This window comes from Rousettus aegyptiacus, unplaced genomic scaffold (genome assembly GCF_014176215.1).
Source record: "Rousettus aegyptiacus isolate mRouAeg1 unplaced genomic scaffold, mRouAeg1.p scaffold_m13_p_1, whole genome shotgun sequence".
Lineage (NCBI taxonomy): Eukaryota > Metazoa > Chordata > Mammalia > Chiroptera > Pteropodidae > Rousettus > Rousettus aegyptiacus.
The window spans coordinates 47,917,828-47,941,082 of record NW_023416284.1 but is presented as its reverse complement, the minus strand read 5'-3'; the positions used below and the strand labels follow the sequence as shown (position 1 = coordinate 47,941,082).

Genomic DNA, 23,255 nt, shown 5'->3' with positions numbered 1-23,255 from the left:
GACATCACATCCTGCGTGCGGGAGGAATGAGTCTTCACTCCTCTGTGGGAGGCCCAGAGGTTGAAGGTTTTAAGTCATTGTTTGTACGACGCTTCGAATATCTAAGTGCTGACTAAGATTTCAAAACCGCCACAAACAGCGCAGCCACATGAAGTGCCAGGTCTCAGCTTTCTAACTCAGGACTCCACCTTGGCGCGGAAGCACGCTGCCGGCGAGGTGCGGGGGAGGGAGCGGGTAGCTCACTTATCGCGGTGTTTCCTTCCTTCTCCCTCCCCGGGGAGTTCTCGCGAGAGAAACCAGAGGAAGATGGCCGTGACCTGTTTTTTGCGCTGAGGCAGTGGCGGCGGCAGTGGCGGCGGCTTCGGCGGCGGCGGCGACAAGGATCCTGCTGTCGTGGGGACTTGAGCTCTAGCTCCCCCCAGCGAGCGCGCGTCCTTTCGTGCCTAGGCGAGAGCCGGCTCTTCCTCCGGGAGATGCGTTTGTTCTGGGCTCGGGGGCTCTCTGGGACTTCATGCTGCGAAAGAGGCTCCTGGCCACCGCTTTAATCGCCTTGTGCCGCCGCAGCGCCAGTTCCGTTGCCGGCGGTGAGCCTCCCGGATCCTCTCTCTGCCCCTGGCGGCGATGACCGGGGAGAAGATCCGCTCACTGCGGAGGAACCATAAGCCCAGCAAAGAAGAGGGGGACCTGCTGGAGCCCGGGGATGAGGAAGCAGCGGCTGCTCTCGGCAGCACCTTTACTGGAGGCAGGATTGGCACAGGCGGCAGCGGCAAGGGCGGCAAAGCCTGTCATAAGATCTTCAGTAACCATCATCACCGGCTGCAGCTGAAGACAGCTCCGGCCGCCTCCAATCCCCCCGGCGCCCCGGCCCTGCCGCTGCAATATTCCTCCGTCACTACCACGTCCCAGTCCCAGACTCTTCTAGCGGGCACCAACCCTATTGCTCTCGTCGCAGATGGAGGTAGTTGCCCTGCACACTACCCGGTGCACGAGTGCGTCTTCAAGGGGGATGTGAGGAGACTGTCCTCTCTCATCCGCACGCACAATATCGGGCAGAAAGATAATCACGGTGAGGAGTGCTCGCCTTTCACCTTTCTTTCCCTGAGCCTAGGAGGTGCCTCCCCAGGCTTCTGGAATTCTAGGCTCCTGTCCATCAGACCCTTTTCCCTTCTTTGCCCATCATCCAGGCCAAATGCCTGTAAATGATGAGGGATTCAGTAATAGCATGCCAGTGGTCAGGGGATTGGTTTTTGTGGTCGCAAAGGAATGTTTCCTCCTTGTCCACTTCAAAGTTTCCTTTGAGAAGCTATTTTGTTTATGAGAGGGGCTTTCACTGTGTTGACTCTTGATAATAAGTTTTAGATTGCCTTCATTCAGCTTAGCCTTTTCCCTTTGTTTATAGAACTATGTTTCTTTCCTTTCCCTTCCCACCTCTCGCCTTGGGATCTTGAAATCATACAGATGTATTGCCCACCTGCCTTCATTACCCAAGTACAGATCCCAATTTAAGTGCAACTGGTTGTAATTTCTATCTGCCATAGGTTGTTTCTGTCCCCCTCCCCCCCACCCCAGCTTTTAGGGAACTTAGTTTGATACAAAATGTCAGCATTTTGTAAGATGGCATATATAGAATGCTTTGATTTCTGATAGCCACACAGTACAAATTTTTGGCATTTGATACCTAAGGTGAAGTGACTTCTGAGTAGCTAAAATTTTGTTGGTGTGGAGTTTTGAGCTTTTTGCTTGTCTTACATAGGTAATTGTTAATAGTAATGTTTCATCTTGATGACTGTGACTAAATATAGGACTGTGGTTTTTCATAGTACTTCATCATAGCCTGACAAAATGGTATCGTTTGTTATTCAAGGGCTGTCTTTATACTTTTTGCTTTTTCTTAACTCATCAGCTGAATTTTTTGTTTCTTTACTTTTAAATACAGTGTGATTGAAATGACTTTCAAGCAACAGTAAACTTAATGAAAACTAATGTAAACACTGATAAACGGGTAGTTGGCAAATAATTTTTAACTGAACATGACTACAGTATACATTCAGTTAGAACACACTCAACTCTGTCTTTAAAATAATATAACATTAATGAAATATTTGCCTATGGAATAAGCTCCTTTAATTCCATTGGACTCTAGGCTTATCAAAAAATCGGGCAAAAATTGAGATTAAAAAAAAGTAAGATTTCTGTTGTATAATTTTCTAACAACTGCACTGGTATCCTGAATTTACAGTATTGTAGCAATATCATGACTTGTCATTTGTCATAAATCTCCCCCAAAGTTCTGAAAACTGCCCCTGGTTTTTCACTTCTACGTTTAATTTATTTAGTCATTTTACTCTTGTTACATGAAGCATAGTGTTGTTTGTTGATGGTAATTATATTCTTACTCTTTGGGAAAGGGTTTTTAATGGGAGATGTGTTGTAGCTTCGGGTTATTAGTCGATTCCTAGGAAGTTTTTCAGGAAACACTATTAGGAAGTTTATAGTAACTGTAGATATGTTTTATTTTGTGGTCTTTGCCTTTGAAAGAATTATCCCTGAAAACAGATAAAAGTTTCCTTAATTTTCTTGGAAGAAGAGAAGGCTGCATGTGGCTGACAGTACAGGTAGTATAGCATTCTAGAACTGATTTTCTTGGTTGATCACAGAAGGTACTGAATTGCAGGATTATTAGGCTTCCTTAATCCAATTTAGGAGTTGGTTTGTTAAAGGATAAATTCTGTTCAAAGTAATTAGAATCCTAAATACACTTAAACTCTTGTCCTTAAGCCTGCTGAAATCCACTTTTTAAATTGCCTTGATAGACCGAATTAGCTATGTGCTTAGCTTCCCTTATATTGATATTTCTGGTGAATGTAACCAGTGATTAATGTACCTCTGAAAAGTATAAATGTTTTTCCCCCTGCAACATAGTTCTTATGTCGTGCAGTGAAGTCTCCTAGGAAGAGTAGTTTGGATCTAATGTGCTACTGCTTTAATCTCTTTTCCCCATATAGCTGCATAATTTTTCTATTATGTTACTTTTACTCTTCATATTTTAATAACCTGGATACTTTTAGATTTTTAAGAATATTTTCATTTCAGCTTACAAAAGATAAATCCTTTTTAAGTCACGCAAATTAAAACAAGCTATGTATTATATTAGAATTGTTATAACATGGTAAATGCATAGCAGAATCATACACTCATACAGGTACATAGCAGAGCCATTCAATCATTCAATACCACATATCACATAGTTTCATATTTACTATAGAGATTCCTTTTACAACATTACGATGATGTGATGATGATCACTGTCAACTTATCAAGTGTGAGCACTATGCTAAATGTTTACATACATTATCATATTTAATTTGCACAATAACCCTTATTTTAAGGATGAGGAAAGTGAAGCCTAGAGATGTAAGAAAACTTTTCTAAAGTTGCATACTTAGTATAAGTTGCAAAACTGGGAAATGAACTAATAGCTAGGACTCCAAAGCCCATGATCAGCCCTATGTTAATACTTATATTGATCAGGACCCCCTAACAAAGAAGTCAGTTCTAATAATGTGTATGTGGCAGTTTACATATGTATTTTCTCATTTAGTTCTTATAGTAGCCTTGTAGAGAGATTCCGCCATTGGACAGCTCTCAGAGTTTGTCTCTAGAGCCCAAATCTCTCACTCTTGTCTGTTCTTTGTCTTATGTATTTAATTACATAGATAAATGGGCTACCTCATTCACATGATCGCCCTTTAGATATTTGACAAGAGCTATCATGTTCTTATCTTCAGGTAAATATTCCTAACTTCTGTATCCATTCTTCATATAAGGTGACTTATGAAGTGCTTAGAGTGGTCCCTGAAACTTTGTAAATACTCTGTGTGTGTTAGATAAGTAAATGAATATCTTAATCATCTTTTAGTGAAACTGTGAGTTTGTGAATTCTCCCCTTTGAGGATGGTGCTCAGACTAACCTTACTACTGGAGCTATAGTAGCTTCGTAAGCAAAGACAGAAAGGAGGTTGTATTTATTGCTCTAAGCAATATAAATTTAGTAATGTGTGTTACTAAAAAGCACACGTTAAGTAATTCAGTGCAAGATTATGTGAATTATTTAATAGTGTTCTTAAGTGATTGGTTGTCCTTCCATTCTATTCACTCTTACATTTATTTTTTTAATCTCGAAAGAGGACTTTTAAATTTTGTTGTTTTGATCCTTTATTCTGCATCTATAAAGGTTATTGAATCCTAATTTGGTCACTATTTTGCTCACTATTAGCTCTTTCAGTTTTGCTCACTATTAGCTCTTTCAGTTTTCAGCGACCTCTTAATTGAAAAAGTTTTTTTGGGTGTGTGTGTGTGTGTGTGTGTGTGTGTGTGTGTGTGTGTGTATAACAAGTTATTGGCAAGTTGAATAGGAGCAAGGATAGAGCTTTATCTTTTGGGATAAAATGTTGGTTGAATATGAATTGCTTTTTCTGAACCATCAATTATTTTGAGGAATATTGTATTTGCATTGAAACATAGCTCTTGAAATATAAGTTAAATACACTACACTAGCAGCTATAACATCATGTATATATTGTGTTCAAATATGCCAAGTGATTTTTGGGTAGGTAAAAAAACATTACATTAAGTATACACAAACTTATTAAACTTTATGTCTTCAGTATATCTAGTTATATACCACTTTTTTCTTTATATAGAATTAAAGTTTAAGCCTAAGCTTTTTTTCACATTGTTAAGATTTTTCTGAATTACTTTTAGCTCAACCATCTTGGCAACATGCTTTTAAAAAATAATTGATGCGAATGATTTTTATTTCTCCACCTTTAGAACTGAGAATGTTTGTGAAGCATATGGAAGACTTTCTTGATTTTGACTGCATTTCCTATGTGTTAAACTTGTAATTTTGTTTTTTCTTTTAATTGAGTTAAATATTCTTAGAAGTTAAGCACCTTCTCTTGGATGTTAGTTAGAATCTTAGGTGCTAGAGTGATGAAAAGTAGTTAATATATAAATTGTTCAAACCAGCCTTTCCTAGATTGTGAAAAACTTCTAATCTCTTCTGAGTGATTCGGCAGTTTCTACTGTCCTGCCATTAATTACTTTGCCTGGCATGTGACAAGCCATCTTCTGTAGGCAGATTAATTTTTGTTTTTACTGAGTTGTAGTGTTATTTTTTTGAAACTATTGCACACAATTAGAGGTTTCAAATTTAAGTTAAAATTTAATTGAGAGTATTCCTGCCAATGCAGGCAACTCATTGGAGTGATAAGGAAATGGTTAACGTGTAATATCTCTGCCTAGAAGCTGACAGATTTCTTCAGGCAGAGATTTTGAAACATCCTAATTTTAGAAAGATTAAAAATGTGTGTTTGAGGATTGAGATAATAGGATAATCTGGTGCTCAAATGGTATATTCTGACTTATTCTGTATAAATCCTTAAACTTCCTTTTGATATTATTTTCTCTGCTTTTTGTTACTAAAATCTTCATGATAGATGATACAAAAGAATAATGAATAATCTGAGAAGAGGCAACTTTAAGGTTAAACATTTCATGGCAAAAAAAATTTTGAGCTAAGCCTTGTGGGTGAACAGTTTTAGCCAGGAGGGTAAAAATGATTGTACATCTTTAACAGAACACTAGTAATTATGTCTGTTCTTGTGTTTTGTAGTCTTTTCTGAACTTTGTTTTTGAAAGGCGGGTCTCTTTTAGGAAAGAAGTCATTTCTGGAGGCCCAAGATAATCCATTAAAGTGTTATATTCAAGGGTGATTTGGCAATGAATCTTGTCACTGCTCATCTATTGGGTTGATTCAGTTGATCTTAATGACTATATGAATATACCTCTTGTCCCATGTGCATCTCCAACATAGTAGGACGGTCCATGAATTAAGTGACTATGTTTCTCGATGGCATCATCATTATCACTATGGAATACAATTAGTACTTACAATTGCAAAATGAACACACATTTGTAGAGCTACCTCTGCAGAGGGAAGGGGGAATTTTTTTTCTCCCATTTCCTGCACTGAGCTATAATAGGAGTAGGAATTATAGCCTTAATTTGGCAAAAAAAAAAACAAACAAACAAAAAAAAAAAAAAGGTAGAAATGAGCATTTATTGACAGAGCTGTGTCCTGGGCATTCTCAATGAGGCAGGACAATTCTGGAGGGCTCATTAAAGAAGTGAGTATCTTTGCCTCAAGTTAATGTCATTCTTAAGTCATAGAAATATATGTAATTGTCAGGATGTTTTGGGTTCTAGAAAATGAGTGTAATTTCTCAAAAATCGGATGGGGGCTGGGCAGACAAACAGTATGTTCTTGTTCATGTACCATTTATTTCATGAGGGAGAGATGGAAGATCAGTTTTAGTGCAAGATCGAAGCATGTAAAATCCAGTTAAATAAAAGGAAAAAGGATTTTTTTAAAACTGAAGATTATGAGTGGCGCTATCAGGGTATGTGAGGTTTAACTGTAATTTAGTCGAATTTCATCTAAAGCCTATTACAATTGTTGCAATCTGAAAGATTATCTGCAAAACTAGAAGACCATCTCTGTATTTGGAATCATATCTCAGTTTGAAGCTATGCTTCTCTACAAACTGGTTTTTATGAAATTTTAATACCTATTAAAATCAACATTTTGCTCTCACTTTTGATGTTAAGACCATCCAGAAGGAGACTTTCTTGTTTTCGAAGTTTAGATAGGACTTCACTTGAGGTTTTGATACTTGAATTTATATTTCCTGTCAGTCCGAGGTAAGGTTAGGCATCTGTGGTCTGCTACTGGTGTAATTCAGTTCAGTGCATGTCGTAGATATCTATCAGGCATGTTGGTGCATGATTTCTCTTACTCAGCACTGTACTGAATTCTGTAAAATCATATGTGCAGTCTTACATATTGTCTAATGCATGTATAGCCTTTGGTTGGCTTTCATAATCAAGTGGAGATCTGCATTGTCCTGGGGTGAAATGTTTTTTGGAGAGAGTAAAAACATTTTGACATTATTCTGAAGAATTTTTTTTTTCTCTGTTTCTTCCTTTATATAACAGGTATATTCTGAGCTCCCAATTTGTGCTAAATTGTTTTAGGTGCTAGGGTTGCAGAAGTGAAGAAAACAGACAAAACTCCTGCTTGCATGGAGCTTATATTTTAAAGAGGGAAGATAAATAATAAACCAATAAAAATGGTAATGATAAATATAGAGTAAAGGCAATTGAGGAGGATAGAGAGTGCTGGGAATAGAGAGGAGCGAAGGTAAGGAATTTCATTGAAGTCAGGGTTAGGGAAGACATCAATGATAAAAGAAAGTTAAGCAGTTAAAGAAAATTAGGGAGCAGATATTTGGCTGAACAGAGTTTCATGCAGAGAATAGCAAATGCAAAGGTACAATGTTCAAGCAATAAGGCAGCCAGTGTGGTTGGAACAAGGAGACAGTGGTAGGAGATAGGAGATTTGAGAGGTAGTAGAGCGCATAAGCATGTTGAACGTCTCGAGAATATTGTTAAGGATTTTGGCTTTTACTCTGAGCAGATAGAAAATGATTCAAGGGTCTTGAGCAGAGGAGTAACACAATCTGATTTTCAAAGGCTCACTCTGGCTGCTGTATGAAACAGATACAGGTGGGCAAGGGTCAATTTAGCATGCTATTTTAATAAGTGGGGTAACTGGAAATGAGATGGTAGGGCTGGTTAGGAGTTGAAGATGGATTGGATATAATTGGATATAATTGTGCATGTGTGAGTTTTAATCTATAGTATAGAACCATTTATGACAGAAAATAGAAAAATTCTCTGTTATGCTTGCTTGAATATGACTCGAAGATGTAGAAGCTAGAGCTATATTTGTTTTAGTTCTTGCAATTTCCTGCTTTGCTTCCTAGTTAGGGGGCACATCAAGTAAAAACTACAAAATCATTGCTTGCCTTTCTCACTGGACTGACATTTTTGCTGATGGTACAAAAGCAGTGGTAATAAAATTGTTGGAACCTTGTATAAATCAAGGCACCAAACTGCTAGTAGACATTGTGTTGTTCACTGTCATGCACATGCAGAAAAAAAACCATTTTAATGTCTTGGATGAAGCTGTAGAAATGATTAATTTATTAAGTATTAATCTTGAGTACTTATCTTTTGATACTCTTCATGATATAATGTGGATTATGCATGATTTTCTCTACATACTGATGGGAAAATAGGGGAAACATTTGTGCAATTGTTAAGAGTTGTAAACTAAACTAGCTTTTGTCATGGAACATCATTTTTTACTAAAAATAAAATAACAGTTTACAGACAAACTATGGTTATGTCAATTTGGCTATTTGCCAGACGGTTTTTAGAAAATGAATTAAGTTAGCCTGTGACTTCAAGAAAAACAATTGACCTTTATTTGTTCCCAGTGAAAAACATTGAAGCTTTGAAATGAAAATCAGAATTTGGAAAAGTTGTCTCTGTCGTTCTAAGCTTGACAGCTTCCTAGTATTTAAAGGCTGTTCTGGTCAGATTGGTGATATTACCAAATATGATTGTTTTGATTTCGTGCGATAAACTATGTTGACGTTTAGAAGATCTGCATAACTTAGTCAACTGATATTTTTCAGATGATGAGTGCATGATGTTACAAAATCCTGTATCAGTAAAGGATCTATTCAGATGCAAACCAGTGGATTTCAGTGCAACATAGTACAAAAAATTTATTGGTGTGATTTTAGATTTCACATTGCAATTAACTTTTAAGATAGGACCACTTACTGAATTTTGGTGTAGTATCAAGGAATGTGCCCAAACATTTGAAAAGCTTGTTAAAATATTCTTTTTTTCAATTACGTATCTTCTAATCTGGATTTTCTTCATGTATTTCAAACCAAAACAACTTTTACACCTGATTGAATGCAGAAACAGTTTTAAAAATCCAGCTGTCTTCTATTAAGCCAGACATTAAAAGAATTTATTTTAATTTTTAATTAAAGAATTTAAACTAGCACCACTTCTTGGGGTCTTCAATAATTCTTAAGAGTATGAAGGATTCGTGAAACCAAAATATTTGAAAACTTGGTTTAGTAAAAAAAAAAAAAAAGATTTTAGAATCATGACTCCCACAATTTCTAGGTGTGTAATTTTAGAAAATAACTATTACTAGCTTTATTTTTCTTACCTGTGAAATAGGAATAAGATTTGTCTCACAGGATTATTGAGCAAGTTAAATAAGGTGTTATATAAAGTAGATAGCAGAGTGCTGGGCACATATAATAGATGCCCCGTAAATGCTAGCTATTTGGTTGGTAATTTACATACTTTAATACTATAGTGTTCTCAGTGTTACTAGAATGTTTATTACTCATTTGACTTAACAGTTCAATTTTGTTTATCAAGTTAGAACCAAAGCATCCAATTTCAGATTTTAAAACTATTGTGAAAAGTTGACATAGAAAGTTATTTTAAAGTGTTTGGTATTCTTTGTGTAACAAATTAGCTTTAGCAGCAGATTGAGGACTTAAAAAATTGAGGGGGATAGTAAATGAAGGGGACTAGGATATTTGAGCCCTTAGTTTCAGGATACGCTTGGTCAGTAAAGTAAATGTAGTGTTGGCTGCGTGAAGATGATATTGTTGATTATTTTGCATTTAAAATACTGAAATCACAGCATGTAATTTGGTGTCCTTCAGTGTAGTATGTATTTCTAATTATGTTCTTACCTGTAAAATGAGGAATTGGATTGTTGAACTCAAAGTCATTTCCAGTTTGTGAATATTTTGGAAATGTGGTTAACTTGGATTTGTAATGGGAAGTTAAAATTTCAACTTCAGTAGGTACTGATGCTTTTACTCTTTTATCTATATGTTTGGTGGGGGGACATGTTTAAGAAAACAGTAATTACCTAAGTGTGCCTTTACTAACCCAGTTACCTTCCTTGGCAGCAACTAGTGTTATTTCCTTGTTTTCTTAGAAAGAGAACTAGTACTACCTTTTCTACTATGAGGACAAAAATAGTTACTCAGAAATGTATATGTTTGATTTTAAATCAATCCCTCCCACCCCCTCCCCTACCAAGTCATTTATATCTCCAACCTATACTTCTTGGAGTTCCAGGTTTTGTAATCTCTCTACTTGGAAATCTCAGAGATATTTCAAAATATGCTTGTCCAAAATGGAGTTATCATTTTCTACCTCATCTCTTCCTAACTGGCCACACAGTCTTTTAGTAAATCATGTCTTTATTCAGTTGTTTGAGTTTCCATCATTGGGATCACTCTTTGTCTCACCCCCTTCTCTTATCCATGCATATCAATTAAGAAGTTATTTTAAATCAGTATACTTTCTATCTCTGTTGCCACCACTTTGAGACCAACCAATTTTTATTATCTTTTCCTTAGAATGCTGTGCCAGCTTCATAACTGGTCTCCCTATGTCTCCCTCTATTCCGTTCTCTATATAGTAATGAGTGATCTTAAAATGTAATTTATATTATGTCTCTGCTCAAGATTCTTTAATGCCTTCTCCACTTAAAAGTAAGTTTATATTTCTTACCATGATTTGGTCTATGCCTACTTCTATGTTATAATCTTGTAAAAATCTTCATTCCTTTGTTCTCGTCATAGTTGTTTGTTTTTTTTTTTTTTTCTGTTCCTCGAATATGCCAGGCTATTTCTGGTCTCGGTCTGGAATGCTTTTCTTCTCATTCTTTTATTTCTTAGTTCCTACTTAGCTTTTAGATCTCATTTTACACTATCCTTTAAGAGAAATTTTCCTGACTAAAGTATCAAAAAGTACGTCTCCCTTTATTATTTTCAATGTTAGTCTTTTGTTACTTTTCTTAATATCTGTCATAATCTATTCTGTTTTATTTTTATTTTACTCTCTTTTATGAATATAAGCTCCATTAGGGCAGGAATTACTTCTAGCTTGTTAATAGTTGAATCTCTAATGTCTAGCACTATGTCTGCCACATAGTAATGCTCAGTAAATTTTTACTGAATGAAAATGAATGGATTTTACTCCTGGGTAAAATGTTGGAGAAATAACAGAACCTATGAACTCCTTTTCTGGCTTTACATTAAAATATAAAAATGACACTAGAATCAAGTATACCAGATTATGAAAGAAATTTTTAATAACAGTAATGTGATTATATATAGAAATTACACTGATGACTAATAGATGTTTATCCTGGGAATAATGCAATATGACATGAAACCTTTATGGATTAGAGCAAGGGTCTACAAACATTTAATTAAAGGGAAAGATGGTAAATATTTTAGGCTTATAGGCCATACCATCTCTTGCACAAAAGTGGCCATAAACAGTTCATAAACAATTGGAACATGGCTATGTTCCAGTAAAGCTTAATTTACGTTACATCCTTGAATTAGAGGATGATAAAGTTTCTAAAACAGTAAACAGATGGCAAGAACAATCTTTTGCCCTCTAGCAAGTCTACTCCTTCCTTTTGCCTGCATTTATTGCTATCATTAGGACTCATAACAATAGAAAAATATCCAGGTATTTCTAGTCTCTTATTTTAGATTGAGATATTCACACCAAAGAAGCAAGTGGGCAAGAAAGCTTATTTAAGTCTAGAACTAGACTAACCTGGGTGCTGGTTATTAAAGTAAAATAGGAAGTCTAGTAAAAAGGCCTGTGTAAATAAAAACATTAAAAAACATATGTACCTTCCATCCACAGATAAAAAACAAAATGGAATAATGAAAATAATCAAAATAGAAGAAAGTAAGAAAGATGAGAAAAAGGAATATAGAACCAGCAGGACAAATAGAAAATACAAAGCAGGATGGTAGATTTAAACCCCAATATATCAGTAAGTATACTACATAAAACTGGATTAAAATTCCAGTCAAAAGACAAATATTATTGTACTGTATGAAAAAACATCTCACCACATGTAGTTGGAAACACATCTAAATTTTAATGATGTGTAAAAGTTGAAAATGAAAGAATTGAGTTATATATTTCATGCAAGTATTAATTCAGGAAAGTTGTTATAGTTGTATTAACATCACAGTAGGTTTAAAAGCAGAAAATATGTGAGATAGAGATGCCTCATAATGAAAAATCGTTCAATGAACCAAGAAAATAAAAAGATTTGATTTGTATTTAATAACATAGCCTGAAAATGTCAAGGAAAAATTACTAGAACTACAAGAAGACATAGAAACTCCCAATTACAATGAGATATTTTAACATTCTTCCTTCCAAAAAGCCAGCAACAAAAAAAAGATATGAACAACACAAAAACGATCTAGTAGATTTATATCAAATGCTGCATCCAGTAACTACAGAGTACATGTTCTTTTCAAGGATAGAGAAAGCACTTATAAAAATTGACCAGACTTGAATTCTAGTAAGGATGGAAGAGCAGGCAAATAACTATGCTTGCCTTCTCCCATGACTGCATTAAAATTGCAACTAAATTATAGAACAGTAAACGTGCAGAACCTTCTGAAGATTGAATAGAACTCCTTTAACTAAGGATATAAAGAAGAGGCCACGTCAAGACTGGTAGAGGGAACAGGCGCACAAAGTGGGCTGGTCCAGTACCCACATGTGGTGGTTGAGCATCGGGCAGGATATCTCAGCTGTGGACATCTCTCCTGAGGAGTGATGGGCCTCAGCCCCACACTGGGGCTCCCTAGCTCAGGATTTCAGTGCTGGAAAGAGAATCCCTACAAAATCTGGCTGTGGAAATAAATCAGTGTGGATTCTGACCGTCTGGGTGAAACAAGCCTATTGGAAACCCTGATGTCGCCTTGCTCACTTGTCTCAGACTCACTTGCTCACAGGCACTCCCCTGGTCTCTGGCAGAGGGACAGCAGCTTGGGAAGCACCAGAGACATACAAGAAACGATTGAGTTGTGTGGCTTCAGGGTGAGGGCTGTAGAGATAGTTACCATTATTCCTGTGTTGAGCCCTCCTCCTGTGCAGTCTACAAGTGGACACCATCTTGCCTGTGTTGAACCCTCCCCCGACACGGCCAAATTTGAATCTGCATTGGCTCGGTGAACTCAGCTCACTCCACCCTGGTGATTATCTGAGACCCTGCCTCATCCAAAGTGTGCTTGCCTAAAGCATTTTTGTAGCTGGGCAACCAGCTCCACCCTATGCTCTCGGCAGGAGGCTTCTTCAGCAGCAATCAACAGACCTTGGCTTCTGTGCCTCCAGAGATACTTTTGGTAGCAGGTAACCAGCCCCACCCAAGCTGCAGTATTTCTTGAAGAAGTCTTGGTGGTATGTGGGCCTGATGTAGCCAGCAGCTAGCTTTGATGTGATCTGAGATTTCTGCAAGTGGCCACAGGCTCAGTATTAGCACCAAATCTGAATCTTCACTAACTTGGGGAACACCACTTGCTTCACCCTGCTGATTTCCTCAAACCCTGCTTCATCCAGCTCTGGTACCCTAGAGGCTCATTCAGCTGCTGTACCTTACAGGCAGCTGTCAGGCAGTCTCAGGTGTGGGGATGCTCTGGGCCTTTGGCTGAGCTTTCCCAGGCTCAGTACTGGTGTCTGTTGGCCTTGGTTTGCCACGTGGCCTCTCCCACATAACTTCAGGTCCAGCTCAGGCAGCAGCCATACACAGATAGCTTTGTAGCTCCTACTAGGTAGCCCTAGGCTGGTCACAGGCAGCAGCTGACCTTGGCCTGCATGGGAGCCCCTCCCAAGGGGCTCCAGAACAAACACACTTGGAGGCTGGCATTAGACCTCAACAGAACACCACCAGATTATCTCCATAAGTGTCACACCCAAACAGTGTTTCAACAGGCACACCAACCTGCTGTGGTGAACTGCACTTCATGGGTTCAGCCCCCACAGAATAGCTCATATGTTGTGAATGTGGCCAATTTTCACAGCCAGTCAGCCCGAGATTCAGTCCCACTCACTGACATGCTTACAATTAAGGCTCAACTACAACACAATCACACAAGGGTCATTCCTGATCATCTGGTGCAGGTGATCAAGGAGACTATGCCACTGGGCCACACAGGACACTTACGACATCAGGCCACTCAGCTAAGACTGGGAGATGTAGCAGATCTACCAGATACATAGAAATAAACACAGAGAGACAGCCAAAATGAGAAAGCAAATGTCCCAAATGAATAGGAGAAAACTCTAGAAATAAAGAACTAAATGAAATGGAGGCAAGCAACCTACCAGATACAGAGTTCAAAACACTGGTTATAGTGATGTTCAATGAACTTAGAGGAAGAACAGATAAGTTCAGTGGGAACTTCAATGAAGAAATGCATAAAAAAGGACCAAAGCCATAAAAAAGAACCAGTCAAATGAAGAACACAATAACTGAAATATAGAAAAACTAGCAGGAATCAATAGTAGATTGGATGAAGCAGAGGATCAAATCAGTAATTTGGAAGATAAGGTAGCAGGAAACACCCAATTAGAACAGCAAAAAAAAAAAAAAAAAAAAAAAAGTAAGAAACTTCTGGAACAACTGATGATAAGAAAACAAAATTCATACATATGCTGTCTGCAAGAGACCCACTTCAGATCAAATGACAAACTGAAAGGGATGGATAAAGATATTTCATATAAATGGAAATGAAAAGAAATCTGTGGTAGCAATAGACTTTAAAGTCTATTTTAGACAAAATAGACTTTAAACAGAGGCTGTATAAGAGACAAAGAAATCCACCCAAAAAGAGACTATAACTCTAGTAAACATTTATGCACCCAACCTAGGAGCACCTGAATCTATAAAGTAAATATTGATCAACATTAAGGAGAAATTGATAGTAATACAGTTATAGTAGGGGACTTTAACACCACATTGTTAACAATGGACAGATCTTCTAGACAAAATCAATGGGGGAAACAACCTCCTTAAATGATACAGTAGACTAGATAGATTTAATAGATATTTTTAGAGTGTTTCACCCCAGAACAGCAGAATTTTTGTGACATGCACAGGAAACATTTTCCAAGATAGAGCACATGATAGGTCACAAAACAATTCTCAGAAGAGAAAATTGAAACATAGCAAGCGTCTTCCCTGACCACAATTGTAAGAAACTAGAAATCTGTTGTAAGATAAAAAAACTGAAATATACACAAACACATGGAAGCTACATAACGTGCTATTAAATAATCAATGGGTTAACAAAGATCAAGAAAGAAATTGAAAGATACCTTGAGACAAATGAAAATGAAAACACAAATACCCCATATCTGTGAGACATAGTGAAAGTAGTCCTAAGAGGGAAATTCATAACAATACAAGCTTATCTCAAGAAACAAGAAAAATCTCAATCTAACCTTACAGTTAAAAGAACTAGAAAAAGAAGAGCAAACAACCCAATGTGAGTAGAAAGAAGGAATAAAGATTAGAGCAGAAATAAACAAAATAGAGTCCAGAAAAACAATACAAAATGTCATTGAAACCAAGAGCTGGTTCTTTGAAAGGATAAACAAAGTTGATAAACCTTAAGTCAGACTCATCAAGTAAAAAAGAGGACCCAAATAAAATCATAAATGAAAGAGGAGAAGTAACCATGGACTCAACAGAAATACAAAGGATTATAAGAAAATACTACAAGCAATTATATGCCAATAAATTAGACATCCTGGTGGAAATGGATACATTCCTAGAAACATACAGTCTCCCAAGGCTGGGTCAAGAAGAAACAGAAAATACGACTGATTACTACTAATGAAGTCGAATAAGGAATCAAAAAACTTCCAACAAGCAAAAGTCCTGGATCTGATGGCTTCACAGATGAATTTTACTAGATATTCAAAAAAGAATTAACATCTAATTCTAATAATAATAGTTTTCAAACTATTCCAAAAACTTCAAAGGAGAGGAGGCTGCTAAGCTTATTTTATGAGACCACCATTACTCTGATTCCAAAACCAAAGACATTACAAAAAAAATTATAGGCTGATATCCCTGATAAACGTAGATGCAAAAATTCTCAACACAATATTAGCATTCACCAAGATATTAAAAAGATTATACCACAATTAAATGTGCTTTATACTTGGGACATAAGGTTGATTTAATACCTGCAAATCAATTAATGTGATACACCACATTAACAAATATATAACAGTCATATATCACTAGATGTAGAAAAAGAAAATCTAGCATCCATTTGTGATAAAAACTCTCAGCATATTGGGAATAGAGGGAACATACTTCAACATAATAGAGGCTATATATGACAAACCCATGGCTAACATACTCAATGGGGAAAAGATTAAAGCATTTACTTAAGATCAGGAACAAAGCAAGAGTATCTGCTTACACCATGTGTACTCAACATAGTATTGGAAGGCCTAGCCCCAGCAATCAGACAAGAAAAAAAAAAAGGCATTCAGATTAGAAAGGAAGGAGTAAAACTCATTATTTGCAGATGACATGGTACTATATATAGAATACTCTCTAAAGATTTCACCAAAAAACTTAGAACTGATAAATGAATTCAGTAAAGTAGCAGGATGCAAAATTAATATTCAGAAATTAGTTGTATTTTTATACACCAGTAATGAACTGTCAGAGAAATTAAGAAAACAGTCCCATTTACATTGCATCAAAAACAATAAAATACCTAGGAATAAATTTAACCAAGGATGTAAAAGACCTGTACTTGGAAAGTTATAAGGCACTGAAGAAATTGAAGAAGATACGAATAAATGAAAGCATATACTTGCTCATGAACAGGAAGACAATATTAAAATGTACATACTACCTAAAGCAATCTATAGATTCAGTGTAATCCCTATTAAAATACCAGTCATTTTTCATAGAACTAGAGCAAATAACCCTAAAATTTATATGGAACCATTAAAGACCCTGAATAGCCACAGCAATCTTGAGAAAGAAGAACAAAGATGGAGGTGTCATGCTACTTGATGTCAAACTGTATTACTAGGCAATAGTAACTGAAACAGCATGGTAGTGGCATAAAAACAGACATCCATGGAATAGAATAGAGTGCCAAGAAATAAATTTATGCCTACACGGTCATTTAATCTATTACAAAAGACACACAAATATACAATGAGGAAAAGATAGTCTATTTAATAAGTGGTGCTGGAAAAACTGGATAGATAGACGCAAAAAAAAAAAATAGACCACCTTCTTATACACTATACAAAGAATAAACTCAAAATGCATTAAAGACTTAAATGTAAAGCCCGAAATAATAAAACTCCTAGAAGAAAACAAGCAGTAAACACTCAGACATTGTTCTTAGTAATATTTATTTATGATATATCAGGCAAGGGAAAGAAAATAAAAAAATAAATAGGACTACATCAAACTAAAAAGTTTTTGCACAGCAAAGGAAATTAACAATAAAAAAGACAATCTACTGAATTGGAGAAGGTGTTTGCCAATGATACATCTGACTGGGTATTAGTATCCAAAAATTATAAAGAACTCATACAAATCAACACAAAACAAACAGTCTAATTAAACAATGAGCAGAGGATCTGAATAACCTTTTTTCTAAACAGATGGTCAATAGACATATGAGAAGATATTCAATGTGACTGATCATCAGAGAAATGCAAATTAAAACCACAATGTCAGAATGGCTGGCATCAATAAATCAAAAAACAAGCATTGGAAAGCAGCATAATACACTTTCATTAATGCTCAGGTGGAGAAATAGTCCATTAATTGCCATGAACAATCAAGGCGACCAGGCATCTCAGAAAGAAAGACGAAAATCTCCTCCAGAACATAAGTGTACAGACATAGAAATATGTGTCTAAAATGAGAGAATTTAGGATGAATTCTGAAAAAATAGATAAATCATATCAGTAATTTCAGAAATTTAAAAAAACAACTAGATGAGCAGAGCAAGGAGATTGAAATCCTCAAAAAGAACCAAATAGAACTTCTGTAGATGAAGAACACAATGCAAGAGTTGAAAAATGAAATAGCAAGCTTGAGAAATAGAGTCCACCAAATGGAGGAAAGGATCAGTGATATCGAAGATGTTTTATCTTCTACACATTTCAGTTTTACTCTTATACAACCAAATATCAAAAATATTAAGACCATAAAAAAGGCAAAAAAAACCCCCAAAACATAGACGAGTGGAAAAATATAAATGGAAATATAAATATGAATGCATCAGAAGGAAGAAGAAAGAAACCGAAGAATCAAAAATAATGAAAGAGAAATACAAGAAGTAGCTGATAGCACCAGGAGAGGAAACAAGAATAATAGGCATTATCAAAGGAGAGAAAAAGGAGCAGGGACTAGAAGGCATTTTTGGACAAATAGTGGACGAAAATTTCTCAAATCTAAGGAATCAGCTGGAGCTTGGAATTCAAGAAGTCAACACAACACCCCATTTTCTCAACCCAAAAAGGCCTTCACCAAGACACATGGTATTAAAGTTATCAAAAATCAACAACAAAGAATTCTCAAGGCAGCCAGGGAGAAGAAAATGGTAACATATAAAGGTAAACCCATTAGATTATCATCAGACTTAGCACAAACCTTACAAGTCAGAAAGGAATGGAATCGAATACTTAAACTATTAAGTGAAAGGAACTACCAGCCTAGAATAATGTATCCAGCTAAGCTCTCCTTTAGATATGAAAGAGAAGTTAAGACCTTTCCAGACATAGAAAAATTGAGAGAATTCTCCAATACAAGACCTGCACTACAGGAAATACTGAAAAGGGTCAGCTCACCTAAAACAATGACTATATATACATAATTAGGATTAAAGTGACTATCAGCCAAATAGAAGCAGAGGAGTGCAACCCTTACTAAGAACAGGGCATTATAGCTTACATAATAATATGTGAATTGTTATAATAAGATAGCAATGAACGTTCAGCATACATAGGAACTAATTGAGACAACAATGACTAAAAACGGGAGGATTTAAAGATCCAGATTCGCAAAGGGGAATGGAAATAAGGCACGCACAGAAGAAAATGCACGACTGTATATATATAACTGTTCTTTTCATATTTGTAATGGTAACCACACACCAAAGATTCAGAACTGAAGTATGTAACACAAAACAGGAAGAACCAGAGGGAAAAGCCTTAAAAGCCAACCAAAATAAAGAAAACAGAAACAAAAAGACAAGGAAGCAATGGAAACACTGAGCTAGTAGAAAGCAAAAGATAAAATGGCTCTAAGAAGACCTCATGTTTCAATAATCAGCCTAAGTATAAATGGACTGAACTCACCAAAAAAAAAAAAAAAAGCACAGAGTTGCAGAATGGATCAAAAAAACAAACCCCAACCATATGCTGCCTCCAGGAGACACATCTCAGCTCCAAAGACAACTATAGACTCAAGTGAAAGAGGGGGAAATGATATTTCAAGCAAATGGCATTCAGATAAAAGCTGGAGTAGCGATACTAATATCAGATGAACTAGACTTTAAAATAAAAAAGGTAAAGATACAGAAAGACACTTCATAATGATAAAAGGAATCATGCACCAAGAAGACATAACAATTATTAATATCTATGTTCCCAATCGGGGAGCCCCAAAATATGTAAAGCAGTTACTAACAACTAAAAGGAGAAACAGACCAAAACACCATCATAGCAGGGGACCTAAATATCCCACTGTTGGATATGGACAGATCATCCAAACAGAAAATCAATAAGGAGATAACATTAAATGATACATTAGAGCAGCTGGACATAATTGACATTTACAGAGCTTTCATCCGCAAACAGCTGCTTATACATTCTTCTCCAGTGCACATGGAACATTCTCAAGACTTCACCACATCCTGGGACACAGAGATAGGCTCAGCAAATATAAGAGGGTTGAATCATACCAACCTATTCTCTGACCATAATGCTTTGAAACTAGAGATCAACTGCAAAAAGAAAGCAGGAAGAACCACGAATACATGGAGATTAAACAACATGCTACTGAAGAATAACTGGGTCATAGAAGAAATAAAAAGCAATCAAGAGATACATAGAAACGAGTGATAATGATATTATATCAAAACTTTTGGGACACGTTAAAACTGGTCATAAGAGGAAAATTCATATCATTACAGGCCTATCTCCAAAAACAAGAACGAGCCCAAATAAACAACCTAACGCTTCATCTTAAAAAACTAGAAAAGGAAGAACAAGTGAAGCCTAAAGTCAGCAGAAGGAAAGAAATCAAAATTAGAGCAGAAATAAATGAAATTGAAAAGAACAACAACAACAAAAAAATAGAAAAAATAAATGCAGCAGAGCTACTTCTTTGAGAAGGTTAATAAAATTGACAAACCCCCGGCTGGGCTGACTAAAGAAAAAAGAAAGAACACAGTAAACAAAATTAGGGATGAAAGGAGTAATTAATGATTGATATTGCAGAAATACAAAGGATCATACAAGAATACTATAAAAAAGTATTTAACACCAAATATAATAACCTAGAAGAAATGGACCAGTACTTGGAAAAATACAACCTTCTTAGAGTGAATCAAGAAGAACTGGAAAATCTAAATAGACCAGTCAGCAATATGGAAATTGAAACAATTATCCAAAACCTACCAAAAAGTAAAAGTCCAGGGCTAGATGGCTTCACCAGTGAATTCTACCAAACATTCAAAGAAAATTCTCCTTAAACTCTTCTAAAAAATTGAAGAGGAGGCAATACTTCCAAACTCATTTTATGAGGCCAATATTACCCTGATACCGAAACCTGGTAAAGATAACACACACACACAAAACCCCATAGATCAATATCTCTCATGAACACAGATACAGAAATCCTAAATAAGATACTAGCGAACCAAATAGAGCAACATGTTAAAAAGGTTATACACCACGATCAGATGGGCTTCATCCCAAGGGTACAGGAGTGGTTCAACACATGCAAATCGATTAATGTGATAAATCAAGTAAACAAATTAAAAAGTAAGAATCATATGATCATATCAATAGATGCAGAAAAAGCCTTCAACAAGAAACAGCATCTATTTATGATCAAAACACTTTGCAAAATCGGTAAAGAAGGAAAGTACCTTAACATAATAAAGGCCATCAATGACAAATCCTCAGCCAACATTATACTTAATGATGAAAAGCTAAAAAGCTTCCCTCTAAAATCAGGAGTAAGACAAAGCTGTCCACTATTGCCACTGTTATTCAATATAACGTTGGAAGTGCTAGCAAGTGCAGTCAGATAAGAGAAAGATATAAAAGGCATCCAAATAGGAAACGAAGTCAAACTCACTATTTGCAGATGACATGATTCTCTATGTAGAAAATTCTAGAGACTCCACAGAACACTACTAGAAACAGCAAGTACAGTAAAGTTTCTGGTTACAAAATCAACACTGAAAAATCCATAGCATTCCTATAATCTAACAATGAAGTGTCAGAAACAGAAGTGGAAAAAATAATTCCTTTTGCAATTGCAACAAAAAGGATAAAATTCTTAGGAATACATTTAACAAAACATGAAAGACCTATGTAATGAAAACTATAAGACCCTATTAAAAGAAATTGAAGAAGATACAAAGAAATGGAATGATATTCCATGTTCTTGGATTGGAAGAATCAACATAGTTAAAATGACCTCATTACCTAAAGCATTATACAGATTTGATGCAATCCCCATCAAAATCTCATCGACATCTTTGAAAGAAATAGAACAAAAAAATTATCAGATTTGTATGGAAGCACAAAAGACCCCGGAGTGCTAAAGCCATCCTGAGAAACAAAGAATAAGGCTGGAGGCATCACTCTGCCCAACTTCAAATTATACTACAAAGTGTCAGTAATCAAAACAGCATGGTATTGACAGCAAAACAGACACATGGACCAGTGGAACAGAATCGAGAGTCCAGAAGTAAACCCACATTTATAAGGGCAAATAATTTTCAACAAAAAAGCCAAAAACATACACTGGAGAAAGGAAAGCCTCTTTAATAAATGGTGCTGGAAAACTGGAAAGGCACCTGCAAAAGAATGAAACTAGACTGTTGTCTATCACCACACACCAAAATTAACTCAAAATGGATTAAGGACCTGAGTATAAGACCTGGAACAATAAACTGCATAGAAGAAAATAGGAACTAAATTCATGGACCTTGGACTTAAAGGGGTTTTCATTAATTTGACCTCAAAGACAAGGGAAGTAAAAGCAAAAATAAATGAATGGGACTACATCAAATTAAAAAGCTGCTTCTGCACAGCAAAAGGAACCATCAACAAGATAAAGAGACAGCCATCTGAATGGGAAAATACATTTGCAAGCAGCGCCTCTGATAAGGGCCTAATATCTAAAATATACAAAGAACTCATATGAGTCAGCAACAACAGAAAAACATATGATCCAATCAAAAATGGGCAGAGTACCTGAACAGACACTTCTCCCAAGGAGACATACAAATGGCCAACAAATATATGAAAAGATGCTCAATATCACTAGCTATTGGGGAAATGCAAATGAAACCACAATGAGATACCACCTCATACCTGTTAGAATGGCTATTATCAACAGGACAAGTAATAACAAATGCTGGAGTGGTTGTTGGGAAAAAGGGACCCTCATACACTGCTGGTACGACTGCGAATTGGTACAGCTACTAAGGAAAACAGTATGGAGGGTCCTCAAAAAACTAAGAATTGATCTACTATGATCCAGTAATCCCCTTACTGAGCATTTACCCCAAAGACTTGAAAACTCATATCTGAAAAGATATTTGCACACTAATGTTCATACAGCATTATTCACAGTGGCCAGGACATGGAAACAACTGAAGTGTCCTACAATAGGCGATTTGCTAAAAGAAGCTGTGGTACATATATGCAATGGAATATTATTCAACCATAAGAGGAGATGAAGTACTGCCATTTGCAACAACATGGATGGAACTTGAGATAATCATGCTGAAGTAAATAAGCCAGACAGAAAAAGCTGAAAACCACATGATGTCACTTACATGTGGGATGTAAACCCCAAAGCAACTAACAAAGAGGACAAGTAAACAGAGACTCATGGACATGAAGAATAGACTAGTGCTTACCAAAGGGTGGGAGTGGGGAGGTAGATGAGGTAAAAGGGGTTAAATATGTGGTGACAAAGAAATAACTATGGGTGGAAAACACAATGCAATATATATTATATATATATATGTAATATGTGTGTGTATACTGTTAAATTGTACACCTGAAACTTACTAGATTTTTTTAACCAGTGTCACCATAAATAAAAAAAAGTTCATTCAAAGGAAACTCCAGGGCTAGACAGTTTTACAAGTGTATTCTTAGCATTT

The 23,255-nt window shown here is 36.2% G+C and overlaps 1 protein-coding gene across 1 annotated transcript in view; it reads left to right on the top strand.

The window, feature by feature from the left end:
- The first annotated feature begins 203 nt into the window (after positions 1-203).
- ANKRD13C (ankyrin repeat domain 13C) overlaps positions 204-23,255 on the top strand; it is a 70,162-nt gene continuing 47,110 nt past the window's right edge. The window contains exon 1 of the mRNA XM_016148935.2: positions 204-1,066. Coding sequence (XP_016004421.2) covers positions 622-1,066 — 445 coding nt within the window. The 5' untranslated portion in view covers positions 204-621. The remainder of the gene's footprint in view (positions 1,067-23,255) is intronic.